General features: G+C 31.2%; 1 protein-coding gene across 2 annotated transcripts in view; it reads right to left on the bottom strand.

The window, feature by feature from the left end:
* Window positions 1-3,972: 3,972 nt before the first annotated feature.
* Window positions 3,973-18,094, bottom strand: part of LOC129227667 (C-Jun-amino-terminal kinase-interacting protein 4-like) — a 61,120-nt gene continuing 46,998 nt past the window's right edge. The window contains exons 18-27 of one of the 2 annotated variants that reach the window (XM_054862262.1): window positions 16,634-16,675; window positions 16,337-16,526; window positions 16,179-16,259; window positions 13,861-13,928; window positions 13,612-13,760; window positions 12,533-12,704; window positions 10,833-10,946; window positions 9,984-10,208; window positions 6,846-6,977; window positions 3,973-4,456 (exon numbers count right to left, since the gene is read on the bottom strand). In XM_054862262.1, the coding sequence (XP_054718237.1) occupies window positions 4,320-4,456; window positions 6,846-6,977; window positions 9,984-10,208; window positions 10,833-10,946; window positions 12,533-12,704; window positions 13,612-13,760; window positions 13,861-13,928; window positions 16,179-16,259; window positions 16,337-16,526; window positions 16,634-16,675 (1,310 nt within the window). In that variant the 3' untranslated portion in view covers window positions 3,973-4,319. The remainder of the gene's footprint in view (window positions 4,457-6,845; window positions 6,978-9,983; window positions 10,209-10,832; window positions 10,947-12,532; window positions 12,705-13,611; window positions 13,761-13,860; window positions 13,929-16,178; window positions 16,260-16,336; window positions 16,527-16,633; window positions 16,676-18,094) is intronic. The other variant, XM_054862269.1, reaches the window with a different exon arrangement.

Below are 18,094 nucleotides of genomic sequence, written 5' to 3'. Positions count from 1 at the left end.
TGTTTGTTTGAACAGCATTCAGTGTAGACAGTTTTGATTTCTTTTTTAAATTAGCAGTATTTTTAAACTATTTAAATTTAAAAAAAAAGTATGGATTGGGCTCTAAATCGCCCTTATTTTAAAAATAATTTTCCATTCAAATTTCAATTATTACATGAATGTGGTTTCTCTCTTTTATTCCATGTACTAGCTTGTACAGTCAAAAATGTGAGTTGATTTGTTCAAACTGGTATTTGCCCCGTGGTCAAAATTTGACCAAAATCATTACTGAACATTTCAGGAAAACATGTATGAATTTTCCTGTTTCTAACATTTTTATTTCTACCGAATGTTCATTGCACATCTTTAAACATAGTTTTATGTGTACTTCAATTCAAAGCATCAATAGTTCATTTTAATTTTGCTTTTTGCATGTTATTCGCAAAACATATGAATGAAAAGAAGTAGTTCGATAACTGGGATATTGGCGCTGTTGTCGTTTTTTTTGTCATGAATAAAATTTTATTTTTCGTAACTCAGTTGCTTTGTAGCAACCCTACACAAAAGATACACTTTTTTTTGTATTTCCCTATTCTTGGTTTACATATACAAAGGAAAAACATTTTGCATGCGGAAATCGGTACCAGCAATGGACAAAGAGAGACAATTTCAAAGTTAAAGAAATCTTCTCAAATGAACATGATCGGTTACTTTGGAAGATTCGAGAATATACTTCTCAATTCCTAACATCGAACTTAACAATGTACAACATGGACCAGCTTTGCAGGTCACATATGGCCCATGGCAGGGCCGTATACAAGGGGGGGGAGGTTCTAAGGATTCAACCCCTCCTCCCCCGAAAAGTTAGGTTTGACATTTAAATGTTCGTTTATATTTAAAATTTTCCAAAAAATATTATTTTAAAACTCAAATGTCTTTCATATATATATTAATTTCATAAAACGCTTTCATAATAGATAACCCGACAACTTGAACATTAGCACAAATAATGCTAAGCTCTGCATGAAAGTTTTTAAACTCTCCCCGAAATTATTTTCTGTTTACCGTCCTGGCCCACAGGCAATAGCTTTACCAAGCTGACACGGGCTTGATTCCTGGACCATTCTCCAATACTTGACTACTTTGCCTATGCTACAGTACAACACATGTTTATCTTGAGGCTTCAATGCTAATGGTGGGGAGTAGGAAGAAAAGTATAATGAAAATATCAATTACAGTAAAACCTCAAAAAATACAAACCTCTTTTAACCAAAGTCGAGTTCCTAAAAAATAAAAAAAAATAAAAAATTGGTAAGTATAGAATATCTTTTCAAGGTCACTGGAGAAGGGTCATTAATGCTGAAAGCACTGAATCATATCTGTGGATTACTATCACTTCTGTATTTTTTTCTCTCACTCCTACTAGTTACCTTTTGAAGTGCTCGAAAAAATACACTAGTTTTTAGAAAGTTAGTCAGGTCCAAAACGGTCAAAACTGAAAATGAAATACCTGTTTTACTAACAAGGGAACAATACAGACTTGTTTTCCCAAGAAAAAATATGAAACGTGGTGCTTATATATACATCGAGGGAGTTGAATCCAATGGTGAGGGTTTATTATTTTTTTGCAACTAACCTGTTTTCGAGATATATGCGACTGAAATATAGCATTAAAACGGTATATTTCAATGGCGTAAGTCCGGGGCTGCCGCGAATAAATGAAAACCAGTTCTGCACCAGTTGATGGGATGTTTGTTTATACTAGTGTACTGTACAATGTTGATTAAATAGCTATGCAATTCTTATGAGACTTTCCGATAGTCATTGGTCATTCTCTGAAATAGCATATTAATTTTCAATTCCTATTTTAAATATGTTGTCCATGAGTGAAGTACAGTATGCTTTCTATTTAAGGATACTCGCTTTAATGATTTTCTCAATTTAATGATACAGTTCACTGTTCCGGATTTGACTGCTCAATGTCTATGTTCCTCGATTTAACGATAACTTTTTCCAGTCCCTTGACAATCGTTAAATCAAAGTCATACTGTAGTTATAACTTAGTTCTATTATTTAAAAGGTGCATGAAAAATTTTAAAGATCCCGTGCGATACACCCAAACTTACAGCATGGAAATACATCTTTACATGCCATATTTGAATCGCCTGTATCTCGAAAACAGGAAAGTTACAAAAATTTAGATTCCCCTACCACTGGATTTAGCACCCTCGATAAATAATATAAAAACCTTTCTAGAGTTTTTTTTCTGGAAAAACAAGCCTGTACTGTTTTCTTGTAAATAAGAAACTATTTTTGTACTCCACTTATGTTTTTAAATTAAAGAACAAAAAAATCAAACAAATAATGCAATACAGATTTAAGTTTACAATACAGTATGAGACACCAAATTCGGAATCCTGAAAATCCAAAACTTTCCCCCTAAAATAATTTTTTTAAAATCATCATTTTTTTTTTCAGTTTAAAAGTTTAAAACTGTTTTTTTTTTTAAATTTTCGATGCCACGTGTTATGCGTAAATAAGGGGTTTTCTGCAATCGTGCAATCATTTAGCATCTACTTTCGGTCAACAGTAATTTTTTTTTCTTCATAAGTATGCAGTATAGAGCCTATAGAACAAAAGTACAAAACTATTTTTAGTAAAAATAAGCTTTATTTATTGTATCGATCGGCAAGTATCGATTTCATTAAGATTAATCAAAAAATGAAAGAAATTTAGTGCGAACATAAGCGAAACTAGGATAACCATAACAAATACTGCACAACAGCAGAATTGTTTTTAGAGTCAGAATCCAAATACCAGAAAGGTTGCAGTCCCGAGCATTACGGATTTGGGGTCCCATACTGTATTATGTCTCCTATTTACATTGTGATTTCTGACACTAGTGAGATATTTATCGAGCATGTTACACTAAAATATAATTGAAAAGATAAAGATCAATAGTTACTTTGTGAATATTGTCGCCTCAAAACAACAGTGGGATATCTTACAGTTATTCCTCGAATAAGATCTCTTACTGTTGCTCTGAGGTGACGATATATACACATTTAAATCCAGACTTAAAGCTTCAGCCGCCTTCCAGCAGCCACTTTTTAAGCCCCTCTTTTATTTGTTCATTTAACTAAAGATGGCACACTCCCGATATCTTTGGTTAATTGAGATTCTACTATTTTGTTAATTCTATATGTCATCAAGATTCAAGCTTTATGCATATTGTACATAGCATTTGAAACTTTGAAAAAAGTTAATAAAGTGTTGCAAAATTTTTGAAACATCATGTATAAGCAGGATACAGTGAAAACAAATGAAGAAACAAACTTCATTTAAAAGTAATAGTGCTGCTTTTTTATCGACAGCACAGTCATAACAGTGACTTCATAAAACATAAAATCAGATCTTTTGAAAGACTAACAACACTCAGCAATATTTTCATACTTTGAAGTATAACGTGCAATAGTTCATTCGCATGCAATCAAAGGCATTTATCTTTTTATAAGACATGTGGATAGATTCTATTTCATACGTATAGGGGGGAAATGGAACACAAATAAAATGGAGCAGAATAAATACTACCACAACTTTCTCAACTAAACAAGTTCAATAAAAGAAATATTTTTTATTTTAAGTCTGAAATGCAGTTGTTAACCGAAGCATTAGACATTTGCTTGGCATCATGCTTAGATAAAGATACCGCATAGTATGTGAATATTCCGTGGAAAAAGTTCAATAAATAGTGATTTTAATCGAAAAGATATATAAACATACCTGCCAGATTGAAAATGTGCAAATGGGATAATTTAATAAAATACCCCCCCCCCTTCCCCGAGTTTTTCTTTATTCATTTTTAACTAAAAAAGGACTCTGTAAACATTACAGATACTACCTAAAAACTTAGTAAAATTCTGAAATACAAAATGGAATGTATATCTAGGTCCTATTTTATAGGTTTCCTTCCCGAAACAGTTGACATTTGAAACAAGCTAAAACAATACTAATTTAAATTTGAATTATTGCCTCGCTAAACTTGGGTCAAAATTAAAAACAAGGAAGGGTGCTCTATCCCAAAGATGTCAAAATGATCTGACTAGGCAGGCATGCCAAGTGAAGTCTAAATAAAAGTTTATATATACATTTAGGTTAAAAGCACCAAAATATATTGCTAAAAACATTAAAAGAGCCTACTTGTCTTGGTCAGTCATAAATATTTTTCCAAAAAGCTGCTTTAAACATATTATAAATTAGTTATCTTTTTAAATATCTTACAGTTAAAACATTTCTTTACAAATGTATCTATAAGGTACACATCTTGCATAATAAATGCATCAGTGACTCGAATGTCCCGCGTTTGTACTGGGCAGAGGGATCTGCCACACGATCAGATGACTTTGTTCTGATCTCAGTGAACTGCGAGAGGACCGTTCACTTAAATCAGTTCCATCAGTGTCATCCTCTTCATCACCTGTAGGAAGAAATGTATTATTTTACTTTGGGTTAGAATTTCATAATAATTCAGAAAATATCTTATCAACTGGATCAAATGAGTTTAATAATTTAAAAAACTAACAAAAAACACGCTTTTGTAGCAATATGAATTAAAAGGTAAAACAATTTTAAAAAAAACTTTGGGCGCTAAGGAAAAAAATAATTAACCAAACAAACGTTAATGCAAAAAAAAAAGGGGGTGCTGTCCATTTACTTTTTTTTCAATGACAACAAATGAAACAAATTCAAGACAACAGATATGAAGCTCCGTAGCTTTTTTACACTAAAGTTTGCAAGTTTGCAACATTTGCTTGCTCAGAGTGATTCAAGATAAAAACAGATTATTTGCAAACGACCCCTCATGACTCGTCGCCTATCCAAGAATTGTTGAAATTCAGCTCATTAGACTGCTGATAACTTTCTGAATTTTTTAAGATATTGAGCTGGAATTTTATTATGAGTTGAAAAATCTAGTTGGGCTGTAGATAGTGAAAATTATAAATTGCTATCTTTGTGCGCGTTCGCAGTGAGAAATTAATTGCTTTAAATGTCAATATTTTTTAAAATTTTCAACATTTCAACTTCAAATTTTAGTGTTATGCTTCTCTTGTATGCTGTCAAGTTTTTTGAAAGTTTGGTAAGCTTTGACGAAAAATTTTGAGTGTTATGAGCCAAAATCCTTCAAATAAAATTCGTAGTTTTGAAAGAAGTGCTCATACCTTCGTGAATATAAATGGTACTTTCTCAAAAGTATATAAAATAAATTGTACATAGTCAGCTACTAATTTCTGAAATTTACAGCTTATTCTCAGCTCTTTGTGATGAATGATGATCAAAACACATTTTTGTTTTTTCAATTTGTTACTGATCCCCTAAATGCAAGAGTAATGTAACATTTATTGGAAAATGACAGGAGGAGCTATCTTTTATGTGACAAAAGTTAAAGCAATTAGTCTCTTATTTCTTGAGAAATTGTTAAAAATGTGAATTTTTTAAAGTGTCCCAATACTTTTGGTCATATTATGCATGTTAATGTGAAGCGCTGTTCACTCCTAGTTCCCAAATTCAATCAAATTTCAATAAAACACAAGACAAATATGCTGACTTTCAAAAATTATTGAGAGGGCCACACTTCAATGGAGGAGGGGGGGGGGGGCTAGGGGCCCCAAGAAAAGTTTCTTATTTTTGCACCTTGAAAATGCCATTTAACATATTTTTTGATGTGTGAAATTCGCATGAACCAGCAATACATGACACGGCGTTTTCAAAATATAGGAATCTAAAAATTTGTATGCAAATTTTTCTGATTCAATTAGACTATGTCCTTTGTCTTAAGGGACATTTTTAGTTTTATTTTGTGGAGAGCAGTGCAGTGGATATATATTTCTTGTGGCTGTTAGTCTAAAATCAACTCAAGTCCAGCAAACTTCCCCCTCATATTTGATGCATTATACTCTAAGCAGTCCTCTTGGATCAAGAAAGGCAAGTTTAGGCATACAAAAGCCTCTTTTAGAAAGTAAATAAGGTCTTTGCCTTGATATATAGAACTTTATAAATGCCTACAAATTCCTAAAAACTTAACAATTCTCATTGACACTCAAGCAAAAAGAAAATCTTTTTTAAGTAAAGCACTGACCACTTTCTCTAAAAAAAAAAGGCATACCCACATACAAATTATTTGGGGGGAGGGGGGCGAGCCACTCCAAGTCCCATGGAGTTGGCGCTAGTGGATGTAAGTGGACATTATCATACTTTGAGTTTAAACACGTTTATAGTTGTGGTCTTACGAGGCTTTTATTGAATTCTTTTCCAAATCATGCTGTTTTTAGCAACATCTACCAGGGCTACTAGTACTATCTTTTGCCTCAAAACAGAGGAGAGGTTCTTCTATCATTTGTGCTGATTATTTCCAAATTTTTAATTTTGTATATTACCAGTGAACTTTTTAGTAAATGGTTCATTTCACGGTATTTTTGACATTTATGTAGAGTACGTACCATAATCTTTTTTTGGCATTACTTTTTAATTTACTATTTGATTTGCAAACTATTTTGATTTCAGTTGGTGTGTTGGTAGGAAAAGCTCAAAATAAAGTAATATGCTAATCAAACAGTAAATTAATAAGTTATGGGAAAAAAAAGGTCACATTACGGACTCTACATAAATGTCTAAATTACCATGAAATAACCCAAATACTCTGTAAGAATAAAAACATTATTAATTTTTTAAAAAAGGAAAAAATAAAAATAAAAAATAGATCTGTTCAATTACAAGATAAAATTTATTTTATTAAACATGCAAAAAATTGCAGTGAAATATAACAAAAGAGAGAAAATAATTTAGTTCGTATAAAATCTTTTGCTTACCAATTCTAAAATCAATATAACCTTCTGCTCCTGACATTATATACATATACTTTGGCTTAATAGTTTTCTCAGGAGCTTCAAAATCATCCTTATCATCAGATAATGAGGTTATCGAGTTCATATCACCTTGACCTATGAAAAAATAATTATAAATTTGAAATGGGCCTGCATTTCTTTACAAACTTTTAACTAAATGGCATAAGGCTCTTTTCCTTAAAAATCATTTTTGAAAAATAAATCGAAGTTAAAAATTTAAAAAGAAATCAGTACAAGACAAATTTAGAACAAACAATAAAAGCATGTGGTGTTATTACTATTTGAAAATATATTTTTGACTTTTTTGTTTAGCTTTTTTTTTCCTTACAAGATAGCATTTCTTTAATGAATTTTTCATGATTTTTCATCATTGACAATTTGTTTTACCAAATTTACCCAGCATCCTCATATATATAATAGCGAATTCGCTGACTGAGTAACGGTGATGTCATCCACAATGAAACTCCTGCCACGGCATGATTATTGGGTAATATTTCTTGGTAATATTTGACATGCAGGGAAATGCTTTATTTTGACAAGGATGAATTATACCCGATCATTTCACTGTTTCACTGGTAAGAATGTCATTTTAGGAGCATAAAAAACAAAAAAAAAGGGTCAACAATGAACGTTATCGACTGGCATTAAGGTTCATCCACTGAAGTTAGGGTTACAATTTTAACTCTCAAAATATCACCAAATAGGCAATTGATTCATTCAAATGCAGAAGCAATTTTCACCCATTATACCTTGACAGGTGATTTTCTAGTTTTTAAGGAAAGAAAACAAAAGTTTTAAAATGTAGCAAAGAAAATACACTGAAGAAAAAAAAGGAAATAAAAATATAAGGGTGTAATAATTGTGTAAAATATTCATTTTGTTAATTATAAATTTTATGAAAAGTTATTTTCCAGACAAAAAAGCATTAAAGCCCCTCCATTATTTTAGCGACATTCAGTAAAAAACAATGTCAACTAAATTTTTCAATTACATCACCTATCTATGACTAATGCCTATGCAGGAGACTCTTGATTCACCCGGCTCAGATAGGATTGGTGGTAATCCGGTTAAGTAAATTCCAATTGGAGGAGAATGGAAAAAAAAATTTTTAATCATGAAAATGCACTTTTTAAAACTGCGTTAAGCAATGAAAAACAATTATTAAAATAAGCAATAATTAAGAGAATAACTTCAAAAGCTTTCTGCATACAGTAAGGGGAAGCTTCTTTTTAATTTAGAAATTAAAAAGAAAGCTTCTTTTTAATTTCTTATGGCTGAAAGTTAGAAGCTTGACAACTAGCTGCATAATTTTGCCATTTTATTAAGAAGAGGATGCCAATTATTCCACATATTGTAATGCTATTTTCCCAACGCATTTGCTTCTTTTTTAAGTGATATGACCAGGGCCAGATTAAGGTATGGGCACATGGAGCACGGGCACAGGGCACCAATGTTTGTGGGCACCAATTCTGCAGGTAAAGCATATGTTGGACTCATTGCATATGGCCCTTTTGCTTTTTTAAAAGTTATATCATAGATTATTTCAATATTTGCAGCTTATAGCAACGGGCAAAGCCTGAAAACATCTTATATTATCATGGATAATTATTGTATGCTATAACACTTCTACTTTTCCAGGGTGCAGCAAAAAATGGCAACTTCAAGACTGTCGCCTAGCGCCCTCTAGATGGGTTAACTTACCCTGCCATCTATTAGGAATTCACAGAACCAAACAATTAATTAAACATTTAATTTGCAATTATTTTGGTCAATCTATTTTTTTAAAAAAAATAGCCTACAGCCTTCCTCAATAAATGCACTATTCAACACAAAAAGAATTTTTTAATTTGAACCAGTAGTTCCTGAGATTAGCGTGTTCAAACTCTTCAGTTTTATATTATTAGTTTAGATAAGAGCACATTTTTTTTTTTAAACAATGAAATTAATAAATTAAATATTAATGCATTCAGACTTCATCAATTTGAACACGCTAAAAACGAATTACTACTAAAATGTATTTCATTTGCCATCTCTGCCCAATTGTATTTACACATCAAACTATGTATTACTTTTTGGATAAGATGAACTAAGATTGAGATAAATTAATTTTAAATGACCCTTTGAGTTTGTTTTGACAAGGTTAGACACTAAACTGATTTTGGAACAAAGGCTTAAAACAGAAAAAAGAAATGCACCAGTAACTTTGTCTTGGTTAAAACAAATGGATCCCCCCTCCCCCAAAAAATTAAGCAACATGGTGGTGCTGAAGATCATTTAAAAAAAAAACCCTATGCCATTAATTATTGCTATGTCAAAAATTTACTTTTGAAAGTTTTTGAAATGCTAAACTATACAGCTACAAAATTATTTACAAACATTCATCAATTAGTTTAGTTTGGTTATAAGATATGGAAAAGAAATATTGCACATGAATTGTCTCATTGTAATACTACAGAAAATTCCTAGTAAGAGAACTTGAGCACATTTTTAATTTCTAAATTGGAAATGAAGCAAAATATGCTCAACCAGTAATTAGCTGATTAAAAATTAAAGCTTTGTTTGAAATTCCTGGAATTCCGGAGTTTTGTCCCAGCATAAGCAATTCTGAAAGAGCAAAAAGGTTTAGGATGACAAATGAAAATTAAAAAATCATTATTTCACCCTCTTTTTTTTAAAAACTCTCCGAGATCAAGTACACAAATAAGATTCCAAAGTGTAAAAATTAGATGTAAGCATTAAGGTCTATACGATGGACTGCAGTCATTTTGCAATCCTTTCATAAGCATCAATAAACTTGATCTGTCTGTTTACAGTTTACTGAAAACGTGGAGAAAATCCAGAGTGAAAAATAATGAGATTTAACTAACAAAAAAGAAAAAAAATGGAGAGGGTCAGGTGAAGAAATTAAAATAAGACATCAAGCAGTTGAAAAAGCATCCGATATTTTGGGTCATTAACTTGTGGGGAAGGGAGGGGGCTCTTTAAAGTTTCAAAAGAAAAGACATAGAGGAACACAACATGTAAATTAAAAAACAAAAGTGACATGCTCAGCACAAAAACAAAACAAAAGCAAAATAAAATATTAATAACCTTTCACCAGACCTTTGGAGAAATAGGTACTTTGTAAGGCTTTGCTTTCCATCATACCTGGCACAGCAACAAAGAACTTGACTGCATCTTTATGGCCATGGAATGAGAGTTGAGCTTCAGACATAGAACAATATGGTACAAAACTGCCAGGAGTCAAGTTATCTTTGTCATCAGAATATACCCGTATGGCCATTCCTGGCAGCTGAGTATCATCCTGAACCCAGCGCTTGGCACCCGCTGCAATCAATTTTAAACGCCTTATTATTCTTTGAAATTCTATTCAATACAACCTACCTCAAAACACAAACACTGAAAATTGAGATTTACATTCAAAATTATAAAATATTTCAAAAAATATCTTATTGATTGTTACTTTGGAGTGGTATGTAAAACCTAAACACACAACTTATATTTGCTTGCAGTGTCAACTCTTCTCTTATGAATTGAGAAAACTAAGAATCTTGTTAAATATTTCCTTTTTTTTGGGACACACTTTCAGGACCATCGAGGTTCACAGAGATCGTTCCTGGAGATTTCAAAATTATTTTTATAATTTTACACCTAGATTTTTATCTTTGATTTCAAGCATTTATTATATTTTACAAGTGTAACAACATTAATTTTCCCTGCATAAGTTTGCTTTGTTAAGAAAATTTATATACATCAGCAGAATCTCTAGTCCACTTTAAATCTTCCTCCTCCGACATTAAAGGGATGATTTCCAAATTTTCTTGTGAGATACTGGATCTTAACCTGCTTGAAGAATTTTAATGGGGATTGGCTTCATTCACGAACATTAATATTCACACACAAGTTAAAAATAGAATAAATAAAATAGCAGACATTTTCAATTCAACTCACGTTCATGAAGAGGAACAGACAATATAACACCATTTCCCGTGCCTATCCAAAGACGACAACAAGACACGGATAAAGCAGTGATGCGGACAAAAGAAATTCCTAACTTTCCAGTACCTAAATAAATATTTAAAAAATGCTCTAGTCAAATAACTTAGATTGCAGTTATTACAGTATTGCAAAAACTAGTGTTATACATTTTAAACTTTGAAAACTATGACACACAAATCAAAGAAGATGCAACCGTCTCTCTAGTAAAGAAGAAAAGCAAGAATCTTCTTACAATTTAAAAAATGTCTTTGTGATGACAATTTTAAACGTTATTGAAAATGAAAATCAGTGACATAAATACTCTTATATCTTCTGTACACAGAAAACATTAATAAAAACATAAAACATTCCAACATATAATACATAAAATTTCAAAATTTTTGAAGCAAATTTTAAATGTAATCTCCAAATCTTCTGAAGGGTCTTTTTGCAGTATTCAGTGTTACGTACATGACATTTCACAGCCAAATTTCGAAATATTAGTAATTTTTTCACTGTGAAAACATCGATTTGAGTTAAAGATAATTGAACATTTTTTTATTGGTATTTCAGTCTTAAAAAAATAAAATAAAATAAAAAGTCAACTGTGAAATGTTCTGTACATAACACTGAATACAGTCACGCACAGCCCTCGTTTATCACAGTTAATTCGTTCCAGACTTTACGTGATAACTGAATTTCCGCGAAGTAGGATTCTGTATTTATAAACCAAAAATTTTCCAAATTAGAACATATAAAACTTATTTACGGCAATTTAAATAGGTTTTAAATAGTTAGAGCCCTCTAGACATGGAACAGCACCTTAGCCACCATTACATTTGTATTACTTAATATATTTCACAAAATATGAGAAAATAAGATACATTCGATGTAATAGATATCACATTGTTAATAATTGGGAAATAAACTACACACACACATGCAGTTCTTAAACACAACTATACTAATCAATGAAAATGGCTCAAGTTGTTTGATGATGAATTGATAGCCAGTTAGTGACCGTGTGTGCCCTTGTTCTTCCTCTACATTCATCTTCATTTAAAAGTATTACATATACAACTAGTACATTGTTCAATATCATTTTCCCCTAGTAAAAATCCTCTAGTAATGATACAGTGATTTATACTTTCTAGATAGTGTTTAATGGTTAAAAGGAGATAGCTATTCCTTACACTTTCTTTAGTGGTTTTATACCTCCAACTAGTACAAATACAGCCTCTCAGAAGAGCTTCCCTTACTTAAAAGACATACTTTATTATTCTTTTGTTGGAAAAAGTTTACACCAATGTCTTAAAAAGGCTATTTACTACATTTAAAAAAAAACGTGATGTAGTGTAGCTGCGAAAGCCGAAGCATGAAGTAGCGAAGGACGACTGTATTGTGAAATAACTTGAAGCAAATTTCAATTTCTCTGAAGAAAATTATAATTTTAGAACCTCAAAGCTTTCCAAGCAAGTTTTAATTATATTAACAAAAAAAAAAAAAGCATTTAAAATTTAAAAGCTATCCTGAACACATATTACAGCAATACCACAGAATAAAATCTTTTTGTTTAAGAATTAAACATTTTTATTTGCGTTAACAGAAAGGAAAAGCAAAATTCTATTTCTTAACTATAGCTCAATTGATCAACAAACTTATTTCGGACTCACCTAAAATTTTGGAAATGTATGGTTCAATATCAATGTCTTGAAGATGCTGGTAAGTATGGGCATGGTATAACCTCAGAGTACTATCAAGTCTTATAGACAACCACACACCATCACCCACCCAAGCTAGCTGACGGACTTGACTTTCTTTGCGAGGGTGAGCGTCAAATGATTTCTAAAAAATATTTCAGATTTCAACAAAAATCAAATTTCACACAAGCATATGAAAAATATTCAGCAGTTTAAAACAAATTTAAAACAATTTGCCCGTTTATAAAAAAAAAGCACAAACTTGAAATAATTAAGTTTATTATTAAGTGAATTTTGAGACATCGAAGATCATATCAAAGTCGGTGAAGTATTTAAGCACTATATATTAATAGTGCAATATTAATATCGAGATTTCTATGGAAAATAAGATGCTGAAATGGTACTTGATATCTAATTAAATTAATGATTAAGAAAATGAATTCACACTGTCATCGTATTGCAACAGTAAGCAGCTTAACCTGAGAACAACAATAATAGAACCTTCTGTTTGTCCAATGCCACAAAATGTGCATTTGTAATTAAGTACAGTAGAACCTCTATTATCTGAACCTTGATTAACTGAAACTCTCCATTAACCGAAGTTGCTTTTGCTCTTCACTTAGTTTTTTTATTTTCTATTATCATCCAAAATTTACTCTTAACAAACAGATTGTTTCCTCTGAACTCAGGCTTTTAAGAAAACTTTGGGATAGAGCTGCATGGCAAAGGATGGCCAATTTACACCAGATGAAGCTTCCATTGTAGGTTTTTGTTTCAATATAACAAAATTTTGTTTTTCTAATTTAAATTGATTTAACAGTAAAATAGTCATAATAACAGTTCAGTGACGATACTACACATTAAACTAGATGATTGTTGATGAATTCCTCGATTATTTGAAGTAGGTTCGGTCCCTATTACTTCGGATAATCAAGATGCTGTAGCTCATAAGAGACTGTAAAATCTATTTTTGTGAAAAGCATGAAAGTTACTGAAGTAAGTCTGCCAAGCAAACAGTAAATGAAGCATTTTTTTTTTCATTTTGAAATTACCTCTATGGATAAGGTTTTTGGACAAAAGACATGGATAGTGTTGCGGTAGCCGCACCAAATCTTGTTGTGGACAACTATCATACACCGTATTGAGTAATGAGGATAACCAAGATCCAACAAATGATAGTTATTAAGCTCCCATTGATTATCTGTGGGGGAAAAAATCAAAAAAGATTTTAAAAGAATGTAGCTTAAGGTAGATTCATCTATTTTAATTGAAAACCACCATACAGTGCATAATTTACATACCTTCTCCACGATGAAAAATAGCAACAGTTCCATTTGCCATTGCTGCAACCACTCTACCTCGTAAATGCCTGAAATTTTAAGTTTACAAAAAATTATTTATGGTTTATTAAATAAATGTCTTAATACATACACACACAAGTGTATTTATATTTAATTGAAATTTGATAACAAAAACTAATTATACTTGTGGCCATACAAGACTTCAATAAAAATCAGCTTACAAATTTTTCATATTGACTTTTCATCAAATATTCAATTAAACTCCCATAAAATTTAGTATAAGCTAGGAAAATTCAACATTGAATGCTTAAAATTTTAAAATAAAAAGGAAATGCATCATTGCTTTTTATTTTTTAATGAAATATTATAGAACTTAAACTTACTATGCTACAAATAACCACACATCATTGTAAATTTCAGCACTTGTAAAAAAAAACTATCAACTGTTTGGATACATTACAGACAACTAAACAGCTTCAAAAACAAAATTGACAACTAATTCCATAATAATTTATTTCATTTTTAACTACCTTTAAAACTTAATCCCATTTACTCGTTATACAGGTCCACGTTAAGCATTTGCCATCATGCCAAATGCAATTAATTAATGAATTGGGCCGAAGAAACTCTGATTTGTCAAAAGTATTGGTGAATGGAAAATTCTCAGAAATTTCTACTAAGAAAGAAAAAAAATAGGAAACTCAATTTCTTACACATTGTTATTGGGTGTTTATTCAACTCAAGTGTATACCACATATTTAAAATACAAGCACTGGTACTGTATATTTTATAAAATTATTACTTTGCCTTTAAATTAAAGTTCTCTAAAACAAAATTTAAAAAAAAATTATATTAATTTGAATTTTTGGCATCTTGAATTCAAATTATGTTTTTCGCAATCACGAGCGTGTGTGTATGAATGCTCATATGTGTTTCTGTAGATGCATGTGTGTGAGTTTGTGTAAGCGCATGTGTGTGGGTGCATGTGTGTGCATGTTGTGTATGCAGTACTGTGTGTGTACGAGTGAGTGTGTGTAGGCGTTCGTGTGTGTGTATGTAGGCATATGTGTTTGTGTCTGTGCGCAGGCATGAGTGTGTCTATGTGTGTAGGAGTGTGTGTTTGTGTCTGTGCGCGTGTGTGTAGTTGTGTATGTATGCGTGTAAGTGTAGGATATTGACGCAACCTGGAGACGGCTTTTGCTATAGGAGCAGCATCGTGAGGAGCCGGTCGATGGTGGTGCTGGCAGAGGGTGCTGACGGGAAAATAAAATGATAGCACGCCAAAAACAGTAAAATGAAAGCAATACGCAATCGTGACTGCTCAAAAAAAAAAAATAAATAAAAATTCAATTAAAAGTTTATTAAAATTACATCTTTGGCTAGGTTTTTTAGAATTTGGTGAAGACTTTTACAATTTGGCTAATGTGTTAGCTAGCAGTTTGAAATCTTTCGTGCAGACCCTGCTCATACGTTGTCTCATTCATTTGTCTAAAATCAAAGTTGCTAATTGGTACATTGAAATGAATTTTTTACTTTTGAACACAGTGAAATGGTTATGAACCATTGACAAACAAGTGAACATAACTAGGAATATGTCAGAACATTTAATTGTAATTGTATTTTTGAATTCTTTAAAAATACATAACATTAGAATACAGCAAAACCAGTGGTGCACACAAGGGAGGAGTCCAGGGGTTCCGGACCCCTCAAATAGGTATTGCTTTCTTTTCCTGATTGATTACGATTCTATGTATTTTGTACATAGAACAATTTCAAACAAAGGTAACAATAATTTCAGTTCTAATAAGTGAAAAAATAAGATACGAGCACTCATGTTAAAAGATTTTTAAAGATATTGCACTTTTCCCACAACGAATTGCCTGTATGAAGCAGAATGGTAATTATAAATAATTACACTGTAATAACCATGTTTTTAGTTTTGTAATTACAGATTAAAATGAGATTCTAAGAACTTGAATCCATTTTTTAATTATGAGAAGTATAAGAGTGAATTATTTTGCTCTTTAGTTATTTATTTAAATATATTTCATTAAATAATGCTGAGTATTTAGTCAATAGTTTATTTTTTACTATTTTTCGTTCTTGTGAATCGATAAAGTCAAGTCAATATATTTGACGGCATATTGGAGTATGATATGAGAATAATTCTTTCGACCTTGGACCCTCTCCTTGCAAAATTCCTGTGTAAGCCACTGAGCAAAACTTATTTTATAGGTTTCAATAGATTGAAGGAAAGAATATTTTACATAAACGTGCAGTAAGAATAAAAAATAAATACTATCAAAACAAAATCTCACACAATATTGAGAACAGCATCCTTTAATTTCACTGTATGAATACACCTCCACCATTGAGCAACTGATGAATGGACATAAATACTGCAAAAAAAAAAAAAAAACTAAGACAAAGTCAAATCACTTGAACATGATTTCACCTTTAAAAGAAAAGTTCTTACCTGCCATTTTGCGCACCCATCCACATGGTGGGCAAGACACTCGACATTTTTTCGATATGCTCATAGGCCAGAGGGTTATCCTTCGACAATTCCGCTATTCCGTCTTTAATTATTTCTGGAGGATCTTTCATGACTATCCATTGGGGTTGTCGACTCTGATTCGTGACCTCGTCAGAGTTCTCTTTTTGAACTGCAAATAAATTTTGGTATAAAGAAGCAAAATAACTGAGATTTAGATCAAACAACAATACCAAAAAACAACGACTAAAGTTCTTAAAAAAAAAGTATGTGGCATACCTTCATTTTCAGTAGATTGCCTGAAAAGTACTGGTTCACTTTCTGGAAAAGAAATAAACATTTTCATAACAAACATGAACAAATTAAACCTTTGTACATATAACTGCTGGGCAACTCTACGGGTCACTGACTGACATTTTTAAAGCGAGCAGTAAGTATTTTGTCATAAAATATGCATTGTGCAGAAGAAAAAATTAATTAAGTTAAAAAAATATATGGATATTTTTTAAACTGAATTTAATGGTGTGATTGAATTCCAGAAATACAATTTGGATGATTTTTAAAAAAAAATAAATAAAAAAATAAAAAAAAAGGCAACTGACTGACACACTACTTTCTTTTATTATTGTCAGGCACACAGATGTAACATTTCTGGACGTTTTGAGGTGGTAGAAAAAAGAAGTTTTTCTGGAAAACTTTTTTTTTTTGCGAATTAAAATGTATTTAATAGCCATGTTATTATTTTCCTTTTAAATACAAATTTAAGTACAATTTTTACTGCTAATAAATTTGTTCAGAACACCAAAAATTACTAAAATTAATCAAATCATCAATGAGCTATCAATTTTGAGTAAACTGAGTTTTGTAAATTGTTAAATCAAAATGATTTGACAAAAAATTTGTCTTTTTTGGACAGGAAGCTGGTTAACATAATGCCACTTTTCAATAAAGGGTCTAAATGTAAAGCAGGATCTTATAGATCAGTGAGTCTGACTGGAATGCTTTGTAAAAATTTTTAAACTGATCAAAATCAAGATAATGGATTTCTTCGTGACTAATAGTCTGTAGAGAAAAGATGGTCTGAAGGAAAGGTAAATTATGTGCTACTAATTCATTGCATTTCTAAAAAGTTGCTATGGCTTAAAAAAACAAAACATGTGTTGATGTTGTTTATATTGATTTTCAAAATCTTTCGATAAGGTACCAAACATTAAAAAAAAAAGTTGCAATTATCCTAGTACAAATTTAAAAGTTAACCTTTCTTGGTAGAACATCCTTGACAAGGAATCCATTTTAAATTAGATTTACATTTTGCAATAGTACAAAAGCGAAATTAAAACAATACTTTATTTCAAGAAAAAGATGTTAACAATACATTACATTATTGACATTCGAGAAAAATTCACAAATTACACAAAAAGGCACTCAATGGATTACTACAGTCACTCAGAATTTGCAACTTCAGTTAAATCCCAATCATCTGTGGTCTATCACACGTTCAAAAACAAATTTTTGCGTTGGCGATGATAAACTGAAAGTAAATGATAAATGCACCCATTTTAACTTAACAACAGAAAAATCTATTTTTAGATATTGTTATTTCTCCTTCTTCCCCTTCCCTTCCAATGACATCAAACTTTCCAAGGTTATTAAAACCTGGCTAGTTGAAACCTGGTCATTAGATCTACTTTACTAAATGCTTCAGATCTACATTACTTACTGATTTTTAAATCTAAAACT

This window comes from Uloborus diversus, chromosome 1 (assembly GCF_026930045.1).
Source record: "Uloborus diversus isolate 005 chromosome 1, Udiv.v.3.1, whole genome shotgun sequence".
Taxonomy (NCBI): domain Eukaryota; kingdom Metazoa; phylum Arthropoda; class Arachnida; order Araneae; family Uloboridae; genus Uloborus; species Uloborus diversus.
Note: the sequence above shows the minus strand (reverse complement) of the source record. Positions and strands in the feature narration are given on the sequence as shown.